At 44.1% G+C, this 26,844-nt stretch overlaps 1 protein-coding gene across 1 annotated transcript in view; it reads right to left on the reverse strand.

The window, feature by feature from the left end:
• Nucleotides 1–26,844, reverse strand: part of SEC24A (SEC24 homolog A, COPII component) — a 619,052-nt gene that overhangs the window by 84,738 nt on the left and 507,470 nt on the right. The window contains exon 18 of the mRNA XM_078653273.1: nt 14,093–14,268. Within this exon, the coding sequence (XP_078509399.1) occupies nt 14,093–14,268 (176 nt within the window). The remainder of the gene's footprint in view (nt 1–14,092; nt 14,269–26,844) is intronic.

A 26,844-nucleotide genomic window follows, 5' to 3' on the forward strand; every position in this document is an offset into this window, starting at 1 on the left:
CTTAAAAGACTTAAACAATATGATCACGAAGGTGCAACTCAACAAGGACTCCACCTTCTACACTTGCCACTGTTCAGACATAATAGACAAACTGGCCACAGTACCAAGCCTGATGACGCAGATATTGGGGGCCGTCACGGAATCCTCAACGGACTCACCTATGGCAACAACTACAACCATAAGACAAGCAACCAGCCAACAGCATGCTAAAGAGGATCCAGGTAGGACGCCTGAGGTTAGCAGCGGCGAACCAAACTTGGAAATCCAAGACCAATCATATCCGTCCACCTCTAATGACATCACGACGCCAGCAAGTGCACACAAACATACTCTAGCTGACCAGGGAGAGGAAGCATATCCAACTCAAGCGTCCCCACAAATTGCGGTATTCAGTCCCAATCTTACTGTTCAGGTACATGCGCTTATTAAAAGGGAAAGGAAGCGCCAAAGGAAAGCTAGAAAAGCAAAAGCACACAGGCGAGGAGCATCATCAAAGCCCCCCAAAAAAACAACATCGACCTCAGCAACAGCGAAGAAAAAGAGCGGTTAGAGGGTGCCCCACCTCAAATTAGAACAACTCCAGAACAAGGGCATACCCTAAAAGGCTTACCCCTTGACAAGGATATAACCCCCCTAAAAAGAGCCATAAACTGCTCAAATCCAATTCAGAACGCAATAAAAACGTTCAGTATCTTCAACCCACCCGGAGAAAAGCCAAATCGCAAGTCATCAATTGACGAGCAAGTCATTAACACAAAAACCAAGCGAAGAAAAAGTTCAAAGGACACCATCTTATCCATTCAAGTAACAGAAAACAAAAGACAAGTTGGCATAGACAAACCCGCAAAGATCAAGGAACCAAATCCACGAGACCAGCAGGAGGGAGAAACACAAGCTCCACAAGTCCTAGTCCTTAACGAACAAGCAATCATAAGCAGTGCACAGCCAGTTATTCAGCACTCCTTAGAGCCAATGACGGACCGGGAAGGAATGTCTCCCCCATTCATTAAAGTGTGCAGACGACCAAAAACTCAAAAGCGGCATATTTTAAGCAATAAAATTGAGCTAATTCCGAAATACTGCTCAAGAGGGACCCATGACATCTTGAACAGAGGGGCAATTTTAAGACTCCTAGAGGAATTACCAGGCCTGAGTCATTTAAAATTATGCGATTTGGTGTCAGTTGAGTTCAAACCAAACCCTTTCCAACCAGGCTCTAATTCCACGATAACAACCTGGACTGATCACATCGTCACAGAACTAATCCTGACCCATTGGGAGGATTTCGCCTCATGGGGTATTGATCTAAAAAAAAAAAAAAAAAAAAAAAAAAAAAAAAAAAAAAAAAAAAAAAAAGAGGAGCCAGCTCGATATCCCAGTCCGTTGCGGAAACAAAATCCAAAACGAGGCCTCCTAAAAAACGCTAAAGGACCAGAGTCAAGAGGCAGCATAGAAGAAGGCCACCAACTCAGGCAAATTACAATCACGATTGCCCGTCAGATGAATGACCTGCCCGAAAGGTACCAACAGGCCCCTCTGGCACCAATCCATAGGAAAACAGACTGAACCAACAGCAGACCAATGGTTGGGAAAGAGCAGGGCTGCACGTTCTGTTCATGGAACGTCAATGGTTTAAAAGCGAAGTTGAAGGAAGAAGACTTTATGGAGTTTATTACTCAATTTAAAATACTAATGCTCCAGGAAACTTTGCAGACTAAAAACACGCCTCTCGTGGGATACAAAGAATTCTTTACACCAGCACATAAGGAGGACTGCTCCGGCAGGGCAAAAGGAGGCCTATCCATTTTCATATCGAAGGACCTTCTATGGCAACTCAGTCATATTGACCTAGATTCTACATGGATGCAATGCGTTAAAATTTAAATTTCCCCAAATATGGGCCTCTTGATCGTGAACCTCTACATGCACCCCTGTGGAAAACATAAGGGGAAGAGGATAAAACAACTAGTTACTGCAATTAACACGCTAAAGTCCACCTATCCAAGCGAAAACATGCTTATAACCGGAGATTTTAATATGAATCTAATTCAAAGTCAGGAGGGAAGCCTCCCTATCCATATAGCCCCTCGGCAGGGCAACCATTGCAGACAAAGTGCAATAGGAAGGAAATGCGCAATGGAGTTGGAAGCCCTCCAATTGTACACCTTAAATGGAAGGGGTCATCTGGATTCACCGGCTGCCCTAACGAGGGTTTCTAAAAATTCAGGATCAACCATAGACTATACTCTGGCTGACCCCGACCTATTCCTTTACATCAGAGACTTCCTTATCCAGGAATGTGGGGAAAGTGATCATTTCCCACAGCCCTTCACCTTGTCTATTGAAGCAAAAAAGTCTGAGCAAGCGTTGCCTCTATCCTTGAACACCCAAATCTTCAACTTACAACGGCTAAATTGGAAAGAAGAAAACCTTTCCAATCTAATGGCGTTATGCCATTCATTGCCTTCACTATCTGATACATCAAAGGACATAATAAGGATCTGGGAATCCTTTGTAGTGGACCTAAATAAGAAATTCCAATCTAACCACAGAGGACAAAAAGCCATAAGAAACAGAGGAGGGAAATGGTTCACTCCAAAGCTGCGACAACTAAAAAGGCAAATGAATGCATTTCTCAGGGCTGAACGAAAAAAGGACTCTCACTTCTCACAACAAACTCTGAAAATAATTGTAGCCTTAAAAAAAGAGCTAAAAAGAGAGACCAATCTGGACAAGAGAATGCACAGGGAAAAAATAGCGTGCACTATACTCCATGCTAGTAAGCTGCAGAACTCAAAAGACTTTTGGGCAAAAATAAACTTCATGCTCAACGGTAAACATCGGCAGTTCAACTGAGAAAAGACTGACCAGCTTTGGTGTAGCCACATCGACTTACTATATAACTCCACACTTGATATATCATCGGAAAATAAAGCTGCGCCACACCCGGAGAGCGCCCTGTCAAGCCTGAGAACAACGACAGACTCAAAGCCCGCTGACCCCAACGCTACTTGCGAACCGCCAACAACAAAGCATACAGGTGACACTGACCTGATGACACTAACGCAGGTCTCTAACACCATAAAATCATTGAGAGCAGACGGAGCTCCCGGACCAAATGGTCTCCCCAATGCCCTATTCAGGAAAGACCCCACGTTTTGGGCCAGTCAATTACTCCCTTTATTTTGTCATAGTGTAAAGACCGGGAATATTCCCGAATCGTGGAGGGGCAGCCTTTTACACCCAATACACAAATCTGGGTCTCGCTCAGACCCCAACAACTACAGGCTAATAGCCCTAATAGAAGTGGAGGCAAAGATCTATGCGTCAAATTTACTGGTAGAACTGGAGGCTTGGGTAAGCAGCATAGGGCTAATCCCTCTGACTCAAACAGGTTTTCGCCCAGGAATGGGTACCCTCACCAACTTAACTGCAATAACCCTACTAGAAAAAAGGGCAATTGATAACTCTAACTCGCTTTATACCTGTTTTTTGGACTTAAAAGCGGCCTTTGATAAAGTGCCAAGATCCAAACTCTGGGCCAAAATGAAAGCCTGGGGCGCGCCGCCAAAGCTAATGGTAGCAATCATAGAACTGTATTCACAAACCTGGGTCCAAGTGAAAAAAGGAGACGGCCGATGTTTGACGAAGAAATTCCGCACACTAACGGCTTAAAACAAGGCTGCGTATTGGCCCCCTGCCTTTTCAACATTTATACTGCGGACCTAGAAAGCGATTTACGCTCTATTCAGGGAGAGCCACCAAAATTAGGTAATTTACCCATAATGAGTCTACAATACGCAGACAACATAGTGCTTTTGTCACAAACTCCTCTCGGCCTACAACGTATGATCTCTAAGCTAGCGTCATACCTCTCGAACGCACAACTGACAATAAATCTCAAAAAAAAAAAAAACGGTCCAGAAAGACCTGCACAAGAGACTGGACTCCTTTCACAAAAAGCCTAATCTAGGGCGAGGAGGAGAACATGGCGGCCGCAGGCTAGTGCGGTGCGCGCGCTGAACGCCGAGCTCCGCACCACGGAGCTGCTCTTCCTGCTTCATCTCTTCTGAAGCCCTGACATGACGGAATCCACGCCGTCCTTACCTGCTGGGGGTCCGGGCATGTAACCAAGGTGCTGTATGCAGTGTGTGTCTTGGTGTAATCACCGTGTCTCCGGAGCGCTTGCCTGCACGTTTGTCTGCAGCCTGCGGGGGCCAGTGTTGGCTTGGTGTTCCTTCACTTCACGGATGTGTCACGCTTCACGATCTACTCCCAGCAGCTCTCCGCCCCTCCAGGGCTTGTGGCACAGGGCAGCCGTGGAGCTACGTCGGGGGCGCTCGGCGAGGGGACAGCAGAGAGGTAGGCTGGGCTGTGCAGGCTCAGGGGGAGCGGAGGTTCAGCTACTTCAGAAACAAGGTTGTGAAGCTGCTTTCCCTGTTCAAACTAGACGGGAGCAGGAGACAACGACTGGAGGAGACTTAGTCTCAATAATTAGAGAAAAGAGTCGGGAGGGGGTTAATGTTAGCCCGGGCGCTTTGGTGAACCAGAGGAGTGAGAAAGACAAGACAGACAAGGAAATCGCCCAGAGAGGGGGTTGTGCCAAAAATTTTAGCTCGGTAATAGGGAACCTGGAGAGGATACAAGGGGTCAGTAGAAGGCTACTACAAATCCCAGAATCCCCTGTTTTAGGGGCAGCAGCAGCAATTGATCCCTCTACATCCACTCTGACAGCAACCGAGCCCTTAACTTCTACTTCTACTCTCAAGAATTTAGTAAAGGGGAAGGAGAAGGAGAAGTCAAATCAGAAATCCAAATCAAAACCCAAAGGGAAAAGAAATAAAAAACACAGTAATTCTGGTCCTCAGGGGGGCACGAAAGCTTCGAGCTCAGCATGCAACGCTGGGAAAGTAACTCCCTCTTTGCGCTCTTTTTTTAAAGTATTGCCTCAGGTTCTAGATTTGGTACCTGTTAATAATCTGGTTGAGAGTGTTGAGAGTGTCGACATAGGTGCCCCATCTGGTATTTTGCCAGTAAACAACACTGACTCGAACATCTATAGCCCCACCAGGGTCCCTGGTTTACCCACTTTAGTCACGGTAATGGCTAGTCTACTGTCCCCGTCACCATCTAGTACATTAGTAGACACTCTGGAAAACGACGGAGAGGGGCAAGCTTCGACCCTCACAGGCGATTTACGAAGTTTAACAGATCAGGAAGAAAAGCGAGACAGCCCTATTAACTTAACCAACACCGAGTCTGCATTGAAGGCCCTGGTTGCCTCGATTGCCTCAATGAGAGTCGAGATTCGCAACGACTTTTTGGTCTCCAAAGCCAACCAGAACGATATTCGGGCATCATGTGAGGCACTAGAGCGGAAAGTAGATGGTCTGGGAGAAAGAACAGAGGCACTTGAGAGCTCAGCCGGAGTAATGAAAGCTAACTTAGATGCAGCTGAGTCTAAGATCCAATCTCTACGGAGAGAAGGGGACGCAATGAAAGACAGACTGGAATCATTAGAGAATTATTCACGCAGAAACAACTTGCGCCTCTTGAAAATTCCGGAGGGGAAGGAAGGTGGAGATCTCAAGGGATTTATAGTTAAACTCCTGAAGGAATCCCTAAACCTCGAGGAGACAGTAGAGGAGTTGGACAAAGATATACAGAGAATCCATCGAGATCCTTTCCGTTTGAACGCTGGTAGAACTAAACCCAGGAAAGTTCTTATAAATTTCCTGACTTACGCCTTGAAGGAAAAAATTCTGAATGTGGCACTCAGTCTTAAAACTGTAAAAGGCCCTGATTTCCCTTTTGAAGTCCGCTCTGATCTGTCTAAAACCACGCTGGACAGGCAGTGGGAGCTGGGCCAAATGATGGACAAATTTAGAGCGGCTGGTGCAACAGTTCAAATGAGGTTCCCGGCGTTCTTACGTGTTATGTATAATAACAAGACGCATAATGTTAGATCCTCCTTCGAGGCGGAAGAACTTTTGGAAACTATTCGTAACCACTCTCAGGGTAAACTGTGACCAGAACCAGTAAGCCCCTTTTCTCTACTGCATTGTATTGCACTAGCACCAGTTGTATTATAAAGGGGCAATACATAGGCTTATAGGGGCTACAGGAAGTCTGTTTAGGAAGGAAGGTTGAGAAGGCACAGATATGGGCATCTCTTCTACCAAATTAAAAATGGGAAAAAAGAAAAGATACAAAAGAATAAAATAAAAAAAAAGCATAAAAAGGTAAATAAGTAATTAAATAACAAATAAATAATCACATAAAGGGAAACATTTTTTCTTTTCTTCTTTTATTTTTTTTTTTTTTTTTTATTACATAAACACAACTAAAGGAGAAAATAATGAAGCATCAGGTATAAGGCCCTGTACAGGAAAATATACAGGTAAATTCTTCTTTAGTTTTTGCAGGATGAGCACTCCGTGGTGAGGGAGGAGAAGGCGCAGTCGGCGCAAAGCCGGCCTGACATCTGGTCGGAGAAGGTATGGGAGGGTTCTCCAAGGGGGGGGGGGGGAGCTGGAAGCTGGTGGGGGGGGGGCACAAAAATCCAAAATAATCCTCAGAAGTCAGGTCCTCGAAGACTAGGCTCTTTAATAAACAACTCAATTGCCATAAGCAAGATAAACAAAGCTCAAACAGGCAATAACTTTAATGACGACAATAGAGAGTCAAACGCTAGGGAGGGACGCGTCAAATGACCTCAATTCAGTTTTTATCTTGGAACGTCAATGGTCTGCGCGTTCGAGGGAGAAGAGAACGTATCTTACAATATCTACGAGATTCCCCAGCGCAGATCATTGTCATCCAAGAATCACATCTTCTAAAAAGCGAGGCCAGCGAGATACTGAAAAAACAGAAGTGGATTGACAAATTCATCAGTACTGACCACAACGCTAATATAAGAGGAATTCTCTTAATTTGTAAAAAAGCTGCAAAGGTGCAGATTCTTAACTTCAACGAGGACAATAGTGGAAGATGGCTGTTAGTCAAGTTGTCTATTGATGGATGGGTGTGTAACCTTGTCGGTTACTATGGTCCCAACATAGACGACCCATCCTTCTTAGAAATAGTCAGGAACAATTTAATTACCACCTCGGAACCTATAATATGGACAGGGGATTTCAATGTCATATTGAACCCTAAACTAGATAAATCCACCTATCACGGGAGATATAAAAGTCATCCTCCATCCAAAGCCAGGCAGTCTCTCAAAGAGATTATGGAGCAAATAGGTCTGGCAGATTTATGGAGAGAAAGGGCGGGCTCTAAACAAGGGGTATCTTTTAGGAACCTAAAATATAAACATACCTCAAGAATCGACTTTGCCTTGTTCAGTTATAGCCTTCAAAACTCTATATCCAGTATTAAGTATCTGCCCTCCCACTTATCTGACCACTCGGCACTCTCTTTTACATTAAAACTCCCAGGTCATGTCAAACATCCCTCTTGGTCTTTTGATCGCACCATTCTACTAGAATCGGAGGAAGTGAAATACTTAAGGATAGAAACGAGCTCATTCCTTGAAACAAACCTAGGTTCAGCCTCTCTTGTTACAGTCTGGGAAGCTTTAAAAGCCTACCTGAGAGGGTGTATCACAAATAGAGCCTCGTATCTGAGGAAAGTCTATCTGTCGAAAATTCAAACTCTCGAAATGGAATTAGAGAAAATCGAGCAGAGACTGGTGGCATCATCCGGGACAATACAAGATCAAAATAATCTCTCTGATCTGAGAAATCGGCTGGACAATATATTACAAGAGAGAGTAACTAAGAGGTGGGAGGCTAGCAAAATTTCAAATTTTGAATTCGGGGAAACAGCGGGCAAGATTTTGGCATGGAGGGTTAAAGCAGATCAGGCCAAAAGTCATATCAGAGGGATAAAGGCTGAAGGCGAAAATGATCTTAGAACATCAAACCAAGAAATCAGTATCGCCTTTAAGGAATTCTTTGAGGAAATATACAGGGAAGATACCCCTGATAACCAACAGTTAAGAGAAATATGGTTAAACCAGATTACTTTACCTTCCCTGTCACCCATACAACGTGATGGGATTGAGATGGATATCTCTGAAATAGAAGTAAGGAGGGTCATTCTGTCACTTAAACATGGTAAAGCTGCAGGCCCCGATGGACTTCCTGGGGAATTATACCGTGTTTTGGTTGACGAAATCACCCCTACTTTAACAGTCCTCTTCAACGATATCTTGAGGGAGGGCTTTGAGCCTCCTCGATCATGGAGTGAGACTACCATAGTATTGATTCCCAAATCCGGCAAAGACCCAACCCTATGTGGATCATATCGCCCAATATCTCTATTGAACAGTGATTATAAGATCTTCACGTCTATATTAGCATCTAGAGTGGGCTCAGTAGTGGGGGAAATAATTCACCAGGACCAGAAGGGATTTATTAAAGGCCGCCAGCTTTCTGATCTAACGTACGACCTCGTAGGGGCAATTGACATTGCCTCAGCCTTCTCCCTCCCATTGGCAACACTCACTCTAGACGCAGCTAAAGCCTTCGATAGGGTAAATTGGGCCTACCTCAATGACGTGTTGAAGAAATTCAACTTCGGGGAGAGATTTTGTCGTACTATCAAACTTATGTACAACTTACCATTAGCCCGGCTCTTAATAAATGGCACACTGTCTGAGGCATTGGGGATTTCGAGAGGCACTAGGCAGGGTTGCCCGCTTTCCCCCCTCCTCTTCAATCTGTACATCGAACCGTTTGCAGAAGTCTTAAGACGAGATGTACTCATTCCACCTTTTAGGTTTGGAGAGTGGGAAAAGCGGGTAGCTCTTTATGCAGACGATATCATAATCTTTACTTCAGATCCAGAGATAACATTCCCAGAGGTAATAAGGAGAGCCAAAGAGTTTGGTTGTATCTCAGGCTATGAGATTAACCCAAGTAAAACCGATATCATGGCTTGGAACATTCCTGACTTACAGTTAACCGTAACCAACTCGATGAGATATCTGGGTATTCGGATAGTCCACGACATCGACAAAATCGCTCAAGTTAATCTCGCGAGAGTCTCTAATGAAAGCAAGAAACTTTTAAAATCCTGGTCTAGTCTTCCACTGAATGTCCTCGGCAGAATAAGTCTGATGAAGATGTCCATTCTCCCTAAATTCACTTTTATTTTTAGCACTATCCCTCTCGCTTTTGATAATGTGGCCTTAGAGAAATGCCAAAGAGAGCTTAATTCTTTTGTGTGGTGTTACAAATCGGCAAGAGTGGCATGGAAGAAACTGAGAAGGAGGAGGGAAAAGGGGGGATTGTCTCTGCCTGATTTGCAGTATTATGCGTGGGCTTTCCAATTGTCTCACTCAAGAATGCTCTTAAAAGTCCCAACTAATACATCTATAGGTCTCATGTTTAATGCGATGCTGACCGGAGCCGGTTTACCAACTAATGGCTATATGTTCAAATACGGCGATCAGAAATATTTCAAAAAAGTTAAATTAAAAATTCTTATGTCCCAAGCGAAGACCTGGTTTCATATAAGGAGGAAACTAGGATTGCAATATTACTCTAACTTTGCACCCATTTGGGAATCTCCGGGTTTGCCGCTTTGTCTGGAAGACAGGCTGGCAACTCCGCTGAGAGAAGGAGGAATAGCAACATGGGGAGATCTGTTGGTAGGCGATTCATTGAGGCCTTGGGAGGAGTTAAGGGACCAACTGGGCTCAGAGTTTTCGAGGTTTAAATTTTTACAAATAAACAGTTGGTTTAAAACAATGAACAGGTCAGGGGTAACATTTGGGAAGTGCAGCTCCACTGAAGAGAAATTGGTAGGAAGACCAGGAGGGGGTAAAGAAGTCTCGCAGTGGTACTGGAGTCTGTTAGAAGAGATAGATGGAGAATTTATCCTCCCGGAACAGCTATGGGGCATAGAATGTGGGGCCCAGAGTATTGAAATCTGGCAGAAATCCTGCACCCTGCTATATAAATGTGTTAAACCGGCATGGCTTAGGCGCAACCATTTTTTTACGATACATCGAGCCTATTTTACCCCCTTAAAACTGTCTAAATTCGTTCCAGGGAAAAAATGCAATAAATGCAATTACATCGCAGCTTCAGACATTCACATGTTTATAGACTGCCCCAACCTATTGCAGTTCTGGAATGAGGTTAAAGCGACCCTGGATTCGATTCTTAACATCTCGATTTCTCTAACACTCCCCCTGGTTATTTTCGGATGGGACAACAGTATAAAGGGCCATGCAAGGACATTTCTGTTTTACGCAATACTACTTGCAAGAAGAGAGATATGCAAGGTTTGGATAGAAAAAACACCACCAACACATGCAAACTGGTTAACATCTTTGTATACAACCTCTAAGACTGACATGTTGAGATCAGGTGGCTCACGTAACCGGGCGTTTTGGAACTATTTGGTTCAGTGGAAGCAATAGCCGGGGTTTTTTTTTTTTTTTTTTTTTCCCCGGTCCAATGATTATGCCTTAGTAACTCCAAGAACTAGGCCCCCTTCGGTTGGCTCCAAGGCTAGTTCAACTGGTGTAACACCAAGGTTGGAGTCATACCCCGTCCTCTCTTCAGGCCATCCCTGCCGAGGGCAACCAACCGCATTATCAGGGGCAGCAGGAGGCCTGCACTCTGAGTAATAAATGCTTGGCAATTGGAGGCTGAATAAGAGGAGGATCAGGCAAATGAGGATAAAAAAAAATAAATAAATAAATAAATAAATAAATCTCAAAAAAACAAATGTCTTATGTTTCTCTGGCTCCCGCAAGAAAAGACAAAAATTTGTCTGGAAGATAAACTCCACCGCACTAACCCAGGTAGACCAATACAAATACCTGGGCATCTTACTGGACCATCAACTAAAATGCAAACAGCACTTGGAACAGGGGAAATCAAAAGTTAAACAGCTCCAATTTGCCTTTAAAACTGTCCAAAACCATCTATGCGGAAATTCCACTGCCCATATTTTAAAGATCGTAGCTGCTAAATTCTTGCCATCACTCACATATGGCTCTGGGTTGAAGACAACTCGGGACTCCACAGCGTTAAACCTTGCCCAATCTAGCCTCTTCAAAAACCTCTTCTCAATCCCGCGCTATATTTCGCAATCCCAAATACGCTTGGAATACGGTCTCACAAATCAGCTCCCGGCAAGGCAAGGAGCCCTAGTCAAATACTACTGGCGAATGAGGGATGCAGAAGATCACTCCCTGGCTCATCTGTGCTGGCTGGAAGTGGAAAAACAGGCAGGACTTCCCAATTCTACATATAAGTCCCTCAGGCAAGCGCTTCAATCATTAGAACTGGAAGAACCTTGGCATGCACCCATGACTTACAATGCTTTCAAACTGCGAACCAACAATGCAACCAAACAAGCGTCACTATTAATGGACAAAGCTGCAGTGGCTGGTAAAAGCCACGCCTGGTTTGTTCTGCCATCATACACCCATTTGAAGCCCCATCCTTATTTGCAAGACTGCTTCAGGGACTATTACCAAAGGAAATTAAGCTTGTTAAGGTTGGGCTGCTTTGTGAGCAAAGATCTCACCCCCAAATGGCAACAGTCGTGGCCAACTTCCGACTGCCGCCTTTGCAACAACGGCGCAGAGTCATTACTGCATTTCATTTGTATATGCCCTGCACTTCAGAAACTAAGGAAAGTGCTTTTGTTACCACTCTTGAGAGTTGCTCAGGTGAGAACCTGCAGGGCGGCCGTCATCATATGCCTCAGGGGGTCTTGGATAAAACTATCTTGCAATACTATAAAATTTCTGGAGCATGCTGCTCAAGAGCTGGGAAACAAGGCTGCAACCAAAGAGGACTCAGGAAATTAGGTCTGGACACAGCCGCCCATGGACTCACCTTTATTTTCCTAACGGACTCTCTTGTTCCCTTTCCCTAGCACTTCAATTCATGTCAATCCTACTTACATTGCTTCCCCAAGTTTTACTTTCCCCCTTACACCACTTTTTGAAAAGTCCGTGTAATTTCATGTCATAAAAGTGTACCCTGATCCAACTCATAACACTTCTCTAAGTTTTACTATTCCCCTTAGACTACTTTCCTGAAAAGCCCGTGTAATTTAATATTCTTTTTCTTTTCTTATCCTATTTCATTTTATTTCTCTTTGAAGCTGTTTTTGTGTGGTTTTAAAGATGTAAATATTGACCAAATGGTGGTAAGCTCCACCCTTTTATGATTTTATTATAAATCAAATAAAAGTATTATTGATTGATTCGAAGATGAAGCCTTAATATATCAATTTTTTGTTTCCGAAATCCTTTTCTGGTAGGAATTCAGGAGGTGCCACTGTTGTATGTTCCATTAAAAAAAAAAAAAAAAATCAGTACATGCTACTAGCATTCACATTTTTAAAAGAACAGCGCACGTGTTCCAAAATGTTAAATCATTTATCTTTTTTTTCTTTCTATTTTCTGGTATATAAATATGTACAATGGGAGAGCTGATAATTGCAATTCTTTTTTAAACCCATTCAGTTCTTACTGTTATGATTTCCCCAGAACACACATTCCTGATTCATCATAATTAGGTAAAAAATATACATTTAACACAAAGGTTAAATTATCTTCTGATCTGTGGTTGAGGTGCACTAGACAATAACCGAAAGCTCAAAAAGCTAGGGTGTGGGTCTTTGGACTTTCACCTAACACCAGTGAGAAGTTACACTTGCATCATGAGCCAAACTAGCAAAGAAATTATTTCACAAATCATAAGTGTTCAAGTAAATTTACTACAACAGTGATTCTTAATCTGTGGTCCAGAAACCCATGGTGGGCCGCAAAGAGTACTCAGGTGGCCCCGACTGCGCAGAAAACTTAATATAGTATTAACAGATTGATATAGTATATGTAAATAAAGAAGCAAAATATAAAGATGAAAATGTTAAAACGTCCTGCAAATTTTCAAGGAATTTTAAATTGGAGGCAAAAAATTCTGTCAGCATCCTCAGATTGATTCATGGGAGCAGCACAAGTGCATCAAACAGATTATAGTATGGACAATGAGTGGTCTTAAATGAATTTACAAAAGCTCCAACCTTCCCCATAAACATTGAAATGTTGATTTCTTTTTATATTTGTTTGTGACTTAAATAAAATGTCATCATTTGTGTATTTGGTGAAAGCTTATTTCTGTATTTTTGTGGTTTAAAAAATTAAAAATGCTTCCTCAGCTTCTAGTGATGACTTGGTGGGAGCACCCGGATTCCAAAAATGATTCAGAGTGGGTCCCCGGGTTCAAGTAATGATTAAGCCGGGGTCCATAGAACTTAAAAGGTTAAGAACCACTGTACTAAAAGATGACAGTAACTGGTCAATGGCCTTTGAAGCGACCACTGCCTTTAAACTAACAACGCTTTTAAAAATTCCTATTAGACGAAAGTGCAAGCACATATTACAATGGCCACATTTAGTATTCATGGCTATGCCCTCTGTACAGGAAGAGCAGAGCTTATATGACTTAATGACAGTTTGGGAAAACAGTGCAAAAAAGAAAGCTAAAAAACTGTATAGGCAATTACAAACAACTTACAAAACTCTTGCATAGGGTGAATTCTAGTAGCATAATGCACAATAATTGCCTGCCCCTGTAGAATGTGGTGAGGGGCACGACACCCTTACATTTCACTTATTTTCATAGTCTCTGGCTTAATGAGGGGTGGGCTGTGCACCAGAGGGGTGTATTACACTGACTAGAGTTTTAAAATTGCAAAAACTTTAAAATATGGGAATTAATTATGAGTTACTTGTTGGAGAGGCCATGATCATATAAAACATCAATTGATGAGAGACCATAAATTCACCACCTAGAACACCTTAAGTAAAGAAATCTATATTAATATGAAGCAGGAAGCCTGATCTGTGGTGGTACGAAAGGAATTATACTGATGAAAAAACCAACAGTTGAAAAGGTCTGCATAAAAGTGAAGACCTTTTTAAATCTCATCAGCATGATGACATTTATAACAAACATTAAAACATCGGAATTACTGTGACTACAGGATTGTAATGTAACTGGGAAGAACGCTAACACATGAGAACCTAGAGAGTTAACCATGTTCTTACCTGTTTCAACAGTGCCAATACAAAAAGAGGGAACAGTCGCAGAGAGTAAGGAGCTATTAGACCAGGCTGTTGAATAGTCAGGACAGCTGTGCGATAGGCAGAAAGGGAATCTACTGCAGCGTTGACTAGGGCATCTCGAGCATCGCTTAAGCTGGCTGTGATAGTCCGATCAACAGCTACAACGAAAAGATTAATGCATCAAAGAAGCTGCAAAACAGTATTCACTAATATAATAATCACGTTTATGTTTGTTGGAAATAATCACCACTAATAAACAGTACACCAATATAATATCACAAGAGAACGTGTGAACGTGTGTGGCAGAGACTGACTTTGCTAATAACAGCATTCTTGGTTGACAAACATGCAAAAAAGTCTCTTTTTTATCTGAAATTTCATTCAGATGTTTGCTTTCATAGAAGAAAACTACCGGGTTTACGCCAAACTTTGCTTTTGTGGATTTTGGTGTTAAATCAGCATCAAAATTAAAAACATTAAAAAGTAGTGATATCTGGCCATATTCTTAAAAATCCAAATAAAAATGGCTTATGGTTTTGAGTTTCACAAACCACGTAATATTATATGTAAATCAAAACAGGATAAATCTTATATATACACTTTGACTGTTAAGTTGATAAACAGATTTGAGAACTGGGTTACAAACTGGTTCAGGTAATGCAAATTCAAACTAAAAGACAATCTGACTGGTTCAGATGCATCTTCTGCCATAATCTGTACTATTTCCACTCAGCACTTTTAGCTGTAATGTAGAAAACAATACCAATGTGACATAAAAAAGGAAATGCTGGGAAATGAGCAATTAGTTGTGACGCCTGAGAAAGTAATGAGCGCAGATTGGCCCTCCACTGAGAACCACTCCATTGTAGCGCTTGACTCTCTCAGAGTAGCAATACCACAGTCATAACACTCAATAAATGATCATCCAGTCTGTTTTGTTTGTACAGAAGAAGGAAAAGTACATTTATTTCTCACACTCACACCCACTATGCAATACTGTGCAGTAATTTACAAATATACGTAAGGTTGGTGGACATACCTTTGATGACATTGTGTAAAGACCTTTGACCCCCCTGAAGGGTCATACAAACACATCAAGTAGGTATATTTACTTGGTCAAATGTTAATCAACAAACCACATGTCAAAACATAATTTAAAGAGTAAATGCAATAATGACAAATAACCATGTGTGATTACACTTATTAATGTTAATAAAGCATATGTACTTTGGTCAATAGTCAGTCAAAAGTATCAATAAAGTATTTACAATATGAACTTCCCATAGGTGTAGGAAGCTGGCTCTGTATATACTATACCAAAGTGAGGTATAGTGTGCACAGAGTCCAGCTCAACCTCAAAGGTAGGAAGAGGTAAAGTAGATAGCACCTCAATCTCTATTTGTGGTAGTGTGGTCGAGCAGTAAGGCTTTATAAGAGGACAGTGTTAAGCATTTGTTGTACCTACGCATCAGAAAATGAATTCACACACTCACAGACTGAACTTCAGACTAATTGTTTTTGTATAAAAATATTCTTTTAGTTATTTTATTTTCTAGAACCAAGCAAGCCTGGCACAGGTATGCAATAAATAATTAACAGTAGTAATGCAGTTTGTAAATAGTTTGAAATGCAATTGTAAATGCACTTTGATTACAGTAGTGTTACTGATAATGCAATGCTTTTTAGAATGCAGTACATATACTTTGTATAGGATTTTTAGTAAAATTACAGGTACGTTACTTTTGAGATTACTTTTCTTACACAGTGCAGTATGCCCGGATACTGCACTGGGACATTTCCTCAAAACAGGTAAGTAAAAGTGTTTTTGTTAGTTAGTACAATTTAAATAATTTCTTTAGGTTTTCCAACTCCAAACTTGAAAACTTTTCATAGAAAAACAGTCAATGTTATCCTACGTGTGAGAAAGTGCCATCTTTATTGCATTGGTATGCCCCCACTTTTTGCTGAACTGCTGATGTGCTTTGACTGAGTGTGCCCTGGGCTCCTGCCAACCAGGTGCCCAGGGCTTGTGCTCCTTCCCTAAAGCTGTATTGAAACAAAACCCAATTGGCATCTCTGGCCACCTATTAGCCCCTAGTAAATGATACCCTATGTGCCCAGGGCCTGGTGACCAGAGAAGACCACTAAGGGCTGCAGCACTTATTGTGCCACCCTTAGGGGCCCTGACACCCACACACTGCCTTTGCAGGCCGAGTGATTAGGTACAGCACTAAACAGAGTCGACATGGCACACATCCCTGTGTATTATAGATGGGAGGAGCACTCAAGATTTTTCACAAAATTAATTATAAATTTAAACTTATTTTTCAGATTGTAAATTTTTAGCTACCAGCGTGCTGCCGTGGTGGCACGTATGTCCTGTTACGCGCCTGAACTGAAGAACCTATCTTAAGAGTCTGAGACCCTTAACCTCAGCGCACTTTACCTGTGCGCGGTTGTCTCTGCGACACTCCGCTTAATTGTTAACACATTCAAAACTAGACTTTAAATTCTCAAAATTCTAATTTTATCATGCTTGTAAACAAAAAATGATTCAAAACATTGTACAAATTTACTCTGACAAAGTATTATTCATTCAATACATGATTTTTCTGACATTTACAAATTCAAAACAAACATATTTCTTTTGCGTAGATGACTTTTTCTTTTGCGCCCAATGCATTTCAAGCTCTTAGAGCTCTTCCTCAGGGGCCTGTGAACTGAATGGTAATTTAATATTACTGCCAACATTGTGTAATAAACACAGAAAAACAAAACATCATTATGTACAGGGAAATATTTCCAAAGACCCTCAAGAAGACATGCTGGAGTGTTTAAAACCACAGATAACCCACACCACTGTGAAATGAAATTTAATCTCCCAAAGTTTCTAATAAAACCAACTCACTGTTGTCACTGTCACCAAATGAATCAATCTAAACCGGAAGTGAACACAAAACATATGGTTTGCACCTCGCAACTACTTTGTACTCGTTGTCCCTGTGTAGGACTCAACTTTCAGTGTTCACCCTTCGCTTACCGCAAAATCTCTTAGAAGCTCAAAGCGGAATGTTCAACTCAGTGGAGGCTCTTCTGGGTTCTGAAAAATAACGGTGAACAAATCTCTCACTACCGGGTTCACAACCCTCCTCACCAAGGTTTTTCTCACGCGCACTCTGTCTGTCAACCTCTTGCCTCAACTCGGTGTGCTGAAGTTTCTAAATACTGCTCTCTATTCCGTCTCTAAACTGTCTGCCGCTCGAAAACTCCGACCAGCTACACTGAACCACCATGACTCACGCTACCTGTATAGCGTGACGGCTATGAATAAACACTGTAAAAGGACTCTAACTGAACTCTATGCTCACAAAGACTGCGGGCGCCATATTGGAGAAGTAAAAAACGGCTTGCTCAACAACACTGACCAACCTAAAGGTCTAATTCCCCAAAGAAAATCTAAATGAGAAATGATAAAAAAGGAACGTAGTGTGATAGGAAAATGACAGATAAGAGAATAGATGAGAAAAATTGTGCAATAATTCATGCCTTTACCTACTCATGCATGTTTCTGATATTATCAATATACAACTTTGTAAAGTGCTCGCATCTTGCTGATGCAGGTTCAGCGGGCAACAAGATTCAAATAAAACACGATAGATCTACTTTTTCATTTAACCCTTTAGGTTCTTGTGTTGACAAGAATCTGATCCAGTGTATCTCTCTTTGGAGGAGGGACCTGGTGAGATCAACCCCCTCGTATGTCTTAACAGCTTCCAGTATGGAGTACCTGATTTGAGCTATGCTATGGTTATTGTCATTCCAATGTTTTGACAAATTGCTTTTTAAATTTTTGTTCCTTATTGTACTCTTGTGTTCGGTTATTCTTTTTTTAAATTTTCTCTCCGTTTTCCCTACGTAAATTTTACCGCAGGGACATTTAATGTAGTAGATTAGGTTATTGGAATTGCAGTCTCCATTATAATGAAGTGTAATTTCTTTTCCAGTTTGTGGATGATGCAACTTGTTGCCAACGATCACATTGGAACAATGCACACAATTCTGGCATTTCTTCATTCCTCTAGAGGAATGAAGAAATGCCAGAATTGTGTGCATTGTTCCAATGTGATCGTTGGCAACAAGTTGCATCATTTACGTAGGGAAAATTGTCAACACAAGAACCTAAAGGGTTAAATGAAAAAGTAGATCTATCGTGTTTTATTTGAATCTTGTTGCCCGCTGAACCTGCATCAGCAAGATGCGAGCACTTTACAAAGTTGTATATTGATAATTTTCCTATCACACTACGTTCCTTTTTTATCATTTCTCATTTAGATTTTCTTTGGGGAATTAGACCTTTAGGTTGGTCAGTGTTGTTGAGCAAGCCGTTTTTTACTTCTCCAATATGGCGCCCGCAGTCTTTGTGAGCATAGAGTTCAGTTAGAGTCCTTTTACAGTGTTTATTCATAGCCGTCACGCTATACAGGTAGCGTGAGTCATGGTGGTTCAGTGTAGCTGGTCGGAGTTTTCGAGCGGCAGACAGTTTACAGAGACGGAATAGAGAGCAGTATTTAGAAACTTCAGCACACCGAGTTGAGGCAAGAGGTTGACAGACAGAGTGCGCGTGAGAAAAACCTTGGTGAGGAGGGTTGTGAACCCGGTAGTGAGAGATTTGTTCACCGTTATTTTTCAGAACCCAGAAGAGCCTCCACTGAGTTGAACATTCCGCTTTGAGCTTCTAAGAGATTTTGCGGTAAGCGAAGGGTGAACACTGTGAAAGTTGAGTCCTACACAGGGACAACGAGTACAAAGTAGTTGCGAGGTGCAAACCATATGTTTTGTGTTCACTTCCGGTTTAGATTGATTCATTTGGTGACAGTGACAACAGTGAGTTGGTTTTATTAGAAACTTTGGGAGATTAAATTTCATTTCACAGTGGTGTGGGTTATCTGTGGTTTTAAACACTCCAGCATGTCTTCTTGAGGGTCTTTGGAAATATTTCCCTGTACATAATGATGTTTTGGTTTTCTGTGTTTATTACACAATGTTGGCAGTAATATTAAATTACCATTCAGTTCACAGGCCCCTGAGGAAGAGCTCTAAGAGCTTGAAATGCATTGGGCGCAAAAGAAAAAGTCATCTACGCAAAAGAAATATGTTTGTTTTGAATTTGTAAATGTCAGAAAAATCATGTATTGAATGAATAATACTTTGTCAGAGTAAATTTGTACAATGTTTTGAATCATTTTTTGTTTACAAGCATGATAAAATTTGAATTTTAAGAATTTAAAGTCTAGTTTTGAATGTGTTAACAATTAAGCGGAGTGTCGCAGAGACAACCGCGCACAGGTAAAGTGCGCTGAGGTTAAGGGTCTCAGACTCTTAAGATAGGTTCTACACATCCCTGTGTGCCATGCCCACAGAACTCACTGCCCTGTCATACTTCAGTCACCCCTCTAGCTGGGTGACTTATACCAGTGTTGTGGGCACAGGTGCACAAGCCCTGTGCCCCTAAAGTACCCAGAGCCATTCCTGGGCACTGTAAGTGCAGTGATGCCATTAAGAGTATATGGTGCTGGGAGGTTGTCATTACGAACTCCACAGAACCATAATGACTACACTGAAGACTGACAAGTTTGGTACCAAACTTCTCAGCACATTAAACCCGCACTGATGCCAGTGTGGGATTTAATGTAAAATGCACCAGAGGGCATTTTAGAGATGCCCCCTGAAAACCTAACTTACAATCCACGTCGGGCCTGAGTGGCTGCCACACAGCAGACATGTTGCTGGACCCCTAGGTGGAGAGCCCCCGCTCTCCTGGGCCTGCAACAATGCACATCCTGGGCGAGGTGCTAGGTCTCCTCCCCCAGGATGGGCAGGGGGAAGCTTCAAAGGCATGCCGCCTCTGTGAGCTTCTCCAGACCATTTGCTGTACTCAGCAACTGCCCCCATCAGTTCTAACCCCCACTCTGGCGGGAAGACTGGCGGGAAACCCTACATCAGGAAGGGGGGTGGCCAGCCTGTGCCAACCCTACCCCTCAGGTGGGAGAGGCGAGGTGAAGCACGACCCCGGGCTCTGGCCATCTTGAAGATGGGGAGCCCTGCCCAATCACATCTAGGCTCCTGCCCCTCTCCCACAGGAGAGGAGCCGGCTAGGGGGTGTACCCACCGCAGGACAGGGACCTATTGGCCCCTGCCCTTCCCCTACCTGTAACGCCCCTAAATTTAGTATTTAGGGGCACCCTGAACCTTCCTTCCTCAGATCCAGATAAGAAAAGAAGAAAGCAGATCAAGAAGAAGAAGACCAGCTGTGCAGCTGATAACATGACGACACCCTCTGACTTGGCCCCAGCCCTACCGGCCTGTCGATCCTGGAACCTGCTCCAGCCTAATCCCGGCGACTCCTGCGGACAGCAACCTTGGGACACCCGGAGGAACTGCCTGCCTTAACCCTCTTAAAGACTGGGACTCCCATAAGCAGAGGCTCTGCTTCAACAACCAAGCCCTGGTGCCAGCCAGGAAGCTCAAGACCTGCCCACTCTGCACCCGCCGAGCCCGGCCCGAGTGATCCAAGACCACGAGGACGTCCCCCCGGCAACTGGGACCCGAAGTCCAGTGCCCAAATACCCTCCTCGACGAACCAGACGACACCTGCAGCCTCAGAACCAGGGACCCCTCCAACTGCGACCAGCCGAGGCTAAGATTTCCTGACACCCAAAGACACGACTGCACCCGGTGCCCTGCGACACCCTGTGCCTCACTTTGGGGTACCTACCTCTTTTCCAGGATCCCCACTTACCTCTGGAAGTGGTGGTCGCACCTGAAGAATCACCGTCCCCGAGTCTGCAGCCTTTGTTCCCTTTTTACCTTTCCCATTGAATAACATTGAGCGCCCGACGGCTCAAAGGCACCCTGCACCCAGCTGCCCGAGTGCCCCTGGCAGCCCAACGTGTGCCCTATCCTACTTCCCCATTTGCCCTGAGCAAGTGACCAGGAGCCCAGCTCCCACAGCCGCTTGGCCTGCTAGCCAGCAGCCACCCACCGGAGGCCCTCTGCCCCTCACTGGATAACATTGGGCCTAACTACCTCTGCACCTGACCGCTCCTGTGCCGCTGAGGGTGAACCAACCGTACCTACCTGACCCTGGGGGACCTCCGAGTCTATGCCCAAAACCCTAACTTCCCCAGTCGAGTACTCACCTGGAAATCGGTAACTCACTTACCTGCCATTGGATAACATTGACTGGTTTGACTCTAAAATCTTCTAAGATTTAAGTTTTGAAAACTTAGAATATTCCCATGAAATCAAACTAATTCCGAAGTACTCCCCTGTGATCAGGAGAGAAGCCAGTACTGCATCTTGCAGCCCAGTACTGAACCGCAAAAGTAATCCTAGTCTGGTTTACTAGTAACTTGAATTTTCTCCATAGGAATCCATTGTGTGCTGTTCAGTGAAATTTCTTCTGTCTACTTTTGAAAACTTGAAATATTCTTTAAAAATCGTACCAAATACTGAAACTTAATTACTTACCTGTTTGAAGTTGAGACCACAGTGCTGGACCTAGGAGCCCAGTACTGGATTACAAAAGTAACAAGATCATACTTTAACTGCAACCTGAATTTTCTCCCATTGGATAACATTGTCAGTTTCATTGCAAAGTTTAGAAGTGTGAACTTTTAAAATAGCTTTATATTCCTTAAAAATCACTGCCATGACAAAAACGTTTTTACTAAACTGTTTTCAGCTTAGATTCCAGGACTGAATCTAGGGTACAGTCCTGGAACTACCACAGTAATCTACAAAGTAATCAGCTGTATTTATCTACAAAAACCAAAATAAATGCTAAATTGTGTTTAGAATTGTGTTGCCTACTGCAACCCCTGTACCTATTGTGTTTATAAAATGTATGCCTGTCTGCAAAGTACTCATCTGAGACCTCTCATATTGACAACAGTATATTTTGGATACCTGTTTGCTCTAAAAATTAAACAACTATATCTTTGATATAAAAACAATTGGCCTGGAGTTCAGTCTTTGAGTGTGTGAAACCTTTTGCTGACTGAGTGTGTGCAACAAATGCTTTACACTGTCCTCTGGTACTGTCTTACTGCTCGACCAAGCTACCACTTTAGAGAGTAAGGTCACACCTGGCTTTAACCTCTGTTATACCTCTGGGGTTTCTGGACTCTATACACCCTGTACCATATCTTGGTCCAGTATATATAGAGCCACTTTCTCACGTTATAGAGGAAAATAGTGTTATCGATTTTAGGGCAAGTATTCAGTAGTGGGAGTTGAGGTTCTGGGGGTAGACTCAGAGGTCCCCCAGGGTCAAGGATGCACTCTTGTTACACCCTCAGCGGCACAAGGGTGGCCAGGTGCAGAGTGCTAAGGCCCAATGTTATCCAATGGGGGATAGGGGGCCTTTGGTTCGTGGCTGCTGGCGAGCAGGCCACAAGGTTGTGGGAGCCAAGCTCCTGGTGTTAGGCTCAGGGCAAAGGGGGATCCGGTTTAGCACACAAAGTGCACCCACAGCGGCAGCTGGGTGCAGGGTGCTGTTTTGGCGTCGGGTGCCCTGTTGTTTTCAACGGGGATTTTCGGTTTTGGTTTTTAGCTGCAGTACCAGTCCAGGAAGACTTCCGGGAAGAACCAACAGCCGGGCAGGTAAGTTGGAGGGCTCGGGGATTTAGGTGCGCCTCAGGTTCTTGTCTCCAGGGCGCAGGATACAGGGGTGTCTTGAGATCAGATTTCACCTTACAGGGCCACCCGCGGTTGGGGCAGGGGAGTCTCCGTGCAGAGGCTGCAGGCGACGTCGGGGAGTTCTGGCGGGGTCAACCCACGGTGGACTCGGACTCAGGGACTGGTGGGCCACTCGAACTCGGGCCGTAAGCGACAGGTGCAGTGGTGATTCCAGGTGGCATTGGGTTTCTTTTTCCTCAGTAGGCCGGGGTCTTTCTTTGGTGTTTCTTCTTAACAGAGCTGCTGTTCACAGGAGATATGATCTTTGTTGAAGGCAGTCAGGCCTCCCAGAGGTTCTGGAGGTCGCTGGCTGCAAGACAAGACTATTTTTGGCGCAGGATCTCTGGAAACGGCAGATGGGCCGGTAGGGCTGGGGCCAGGTCAGCTGTGCTCTGTAATCTCCTCTACTGGGCATCTTCTTTCTTCCTTTTTCTTCTTGGGTTGTAGAAATCTGCCTTCTTGGTTCAGGGCTGCCACCAAAATACAATATTTATGGGGCGTTTTAGGGGTTTCCGGGTAGGCAGCCAATGGGCTACTGAGCTTAGGGTGACTACACCCTTAGCGTGGTCACCTCATGTGGGGGAGTGAGCACAATCCCTAATCCGAATTGGGGAGTGCTTGCCATCTGCAAGATGGCAGGCACTGAATAGTAGGCTTCACCTCGCCTCTCCCAACTGAGGGGTGGGGTTTGCAGAGGTGGGCACACCTTCTGGGCTGGCAAATTTTTCCTTCCGGGCTTCCTGCCTAAAAGGAGGCAAGACAGTAAGGGGGGCCGGCTCCTGATAGCAGGACAGGCTGGGGGTCGCATTACAAAGGCTGCAAGGCCTTTGAAGCTCCCCTGCCACAGATGGCTCTTCCTGGCCTGGAAAGACTTTGTTTCGGGACTCAGGGAGCAAAGGCTCTCACCCCAGGGGTCGAGAAACATGTCTTGTGGTGGCGGGCTGGTCTGCACCAATGAGGGAACCCCCCAATGGCAGGTCGTTTTTCAGGGGTCATCTCTAAGATGTCCTTTGAGTAAATTTTTCATTAAATCCCACACTGGCATCAATGTGGGTTTAATGTGCTGAGGAGTTTAATACCAAACTTCTCAGTTTATAGTGTAGCCATTATGGGGCTGTGAAGAACAAGTTACTTACCTTCGGTAACGCTTTTTCTGGTGGATACAGTATCTGCCTGTGGATTCCTCACCTTATGAATATCCCCCTGCATCAGCAACGTTCGGAAAATTCTTTTGCAGCACGGCGGCGTGGACGTCAAAGGAGCACGGCATCACGCGCGACTCCGACTGACGTCACTGACTCCTTATTAGGCCTACGTCGGCGTGATGACATCAGTTCCGCCCTTTTTTACGTGCCTTCGAGGCACCCAGACGGACTAATGACAATAGATATATACATATACAATGTACATAGTACAAAATATTCAAGATAACACAGTGTGAAGGTAAAGCATGAAAACACAATATATGAAAAATCTATATATATCTATATATATCTATATCTATATCTATATCTCTATATCTATATATCTATATATCTATATATCTATATATCTATATATCTATATATACACCCACATTTAACATAACCATAATCTTAGGTATAGAAGAGTGGACAACGGGGAGGCGGGTGGGCATGTGAGGAATCCACAGGCAGATACTGTATCCACCAGAAAAAGCGTTACCGAAGGGAAGTAACTTGTTCTTCTGATGGATACATCTGCCAGTGGATTCCTCACCTTGTGAATAGATTCCCACAGCAGTCCCCACTCCCGGAGGAGGGTGTCCACTCTTTTATACCAGAAAATCCTGGAGGACAGAACGCGCAAAGTGGCCATCCCTCCTCACTTCGGTATCTAAGCAGTAATGCTTCGCGAAAGTGTGGAGGGAAGCCCAAGTTGCCGCTCTACAAATATCCTCTACAGGTACACCTCTAGACAAAGCAGATGTAGAAGACTTTGCTCTTGTAGAGTGAGCTCTTATACCCTATGGAGGTTCCCTACCAGCCAGGGCGTAGCAGATCTTGATGCATAGTATAATCCATCTTGAGAGAGTGCGCTTGTGCACAGCTCTTTCTTTTCTGCAGCCAGCAAATCCAACAAAGAGCTGGTCATCCACTTGATAGTCTTTTGTTCTATTAAGATAAAAGCTCACCGCCCTCTTGGGGTCCAGACGGTGAAGTCGCTCCTCCTCCTCCTTGGAAGGGTGAGGGGGAGGATAGAAGGTAGGAAGGGTAATGGACTGTCCTAAATGGAATGGAGTTACCACCTTAGGCAGAAAAGCAGCCCTGGTCCTAAGAACCATTCCTTCAGCATGAATGGGGGCTTTGAACTAAGAGCTTGAAGCTCACTTACCCTCCTTGCCGAGGTAATTGCAACTAGGAAAACCGTCTTAACAGACAAAAACCTCAAGGGACAACTATGTAAAGGTTCGAAAGGGGAACCCATTAGAAAAGTAAGTACCAGATTCAAGTCCCATTGAGGCACAATAAAAAGAGTGGGAGGAAATTTAGTTGAAAGGCCCTTCAAAAATCTTAAAATAACTGGAGATTTAAATAACGAAGGCTGGTCCGGCAGACAAAGAAATGCCGGTAAGGCCGAATGATAACCTTTGACTGTAGCCACAGAAACCCTTGCTGAGCTAGAAAAAGAGCAAATGGCAGTATATCGGATAAACGAGCCTTCAAAGGGTTAATAGATTTCTCCCAACACCAAGTAACAAATTTAGACCATCTGTAAGAATAAACTGACTTGGTGGAGTCACGTCTGGCCGATAGAATGACATCCACCACATCATGTGGGAGAGAAAAGGAATTCAGGTTGCACCGTTCAATCTCCAGGCATGAAGGTGTAAGGTCTGGAGGTGGGGGTGTAGAACTGCCCTGAGAGGGAGACGGAGCGGCGGGCACGAGGAGAGGTGGAGAAGATCTGTGTACCACACCCTTCTTGGCCAATACGGGGTGATCAATATGACTTGGGCCCGGTCTTGGCGAATCTTCCTCAGAACCCAAGGAATCCAGGGTATGGGAGGAAACGCGTAAAGGAATTGTGAGTCCCAACTCAACTGAAACACGTCCCTCAAGGCTCCCTGCATCGGATACTGGAGGCTGCAGAATGACGGGCAGTGAGCGTTCGAGAGTGGCGAACAGGTCCACCTGAGGAGTTCCCCATGTCCAAAAGACCTGACGATCTACCTCTGGACGGAGCCTCCACTCGTGATCGGCGGAGAACTGCCGACTGAGACTGTCCGCACGCACGTTCAGCACCCCGGCCAGATGATTCGCCATCAGACGAATCTGATGGTCCTGAACCCAGGCCCAGAGACGCAGAGCCTCTCTGCAGAGACACTGCAACCCTACTCCTCCCTGCTTGTTGACATACCACATTGTGGTGGTGTTGTCCGTCAGGACTTGAACGGACCGACCGCGAAGGGAAGGGAGGAAGGACTTGGGCGGCAGACATATCGCTCGTAATTCTATAAGGTTGATGTGAAGCAACCTTTCCTCTGGAGACCAAAGACCCTTGATCTCCAGATACCCCAGATGAGCACCCCACCCTAGAGTGGATGCATCCGTTATTACCGTGGCCACCGATGGAGGCAGATGAAAAGGCTTTCCTTGAGACACGTTGCCCTCCACACTCCACTAAGACAAATCTGCTGCAGTTTCTCTGGAGATCTTCACAGACTCCCTGAGATCTCCGTTGTGCTGATACCACTTCCTGCGGAGGAACCACTGGAGTGCCCTCATGTGCCAGCGTGCATGGTTGACCAACAGAATGCAGGAAGCCATCAGACCGAGCAGGCGAAGGACCTTCAGGACTGGAATGACCGCTCCATTGTAAAATAAGGGAATCATCCCCTGTATGACACGAATCCTTTGAGGTGGAGGGAATACAGTTGTGTCCAGTACTGCCCCTATAAACAGGTTGCGCTGGGAGGGGACCAGGTGAGATTTGGGCACATTTATCGAAAAACCCAACCTGTACAACAATTGAGT

The sequence above is a fragment of the Lissotriton helveticus genome, chromosome 7, assembly GCF_964261635.1.
Source record: "Lissotriton helveticus chromosome 7, aLisHel1.1, whole genome shotgun sequence".
NCBI classification, from domain to species: Eukaryota; Metazoa; Chordata; class Amphibia; order Caudata; family Salamandridae; genus Lissotriton; species Lissotriton helveticus.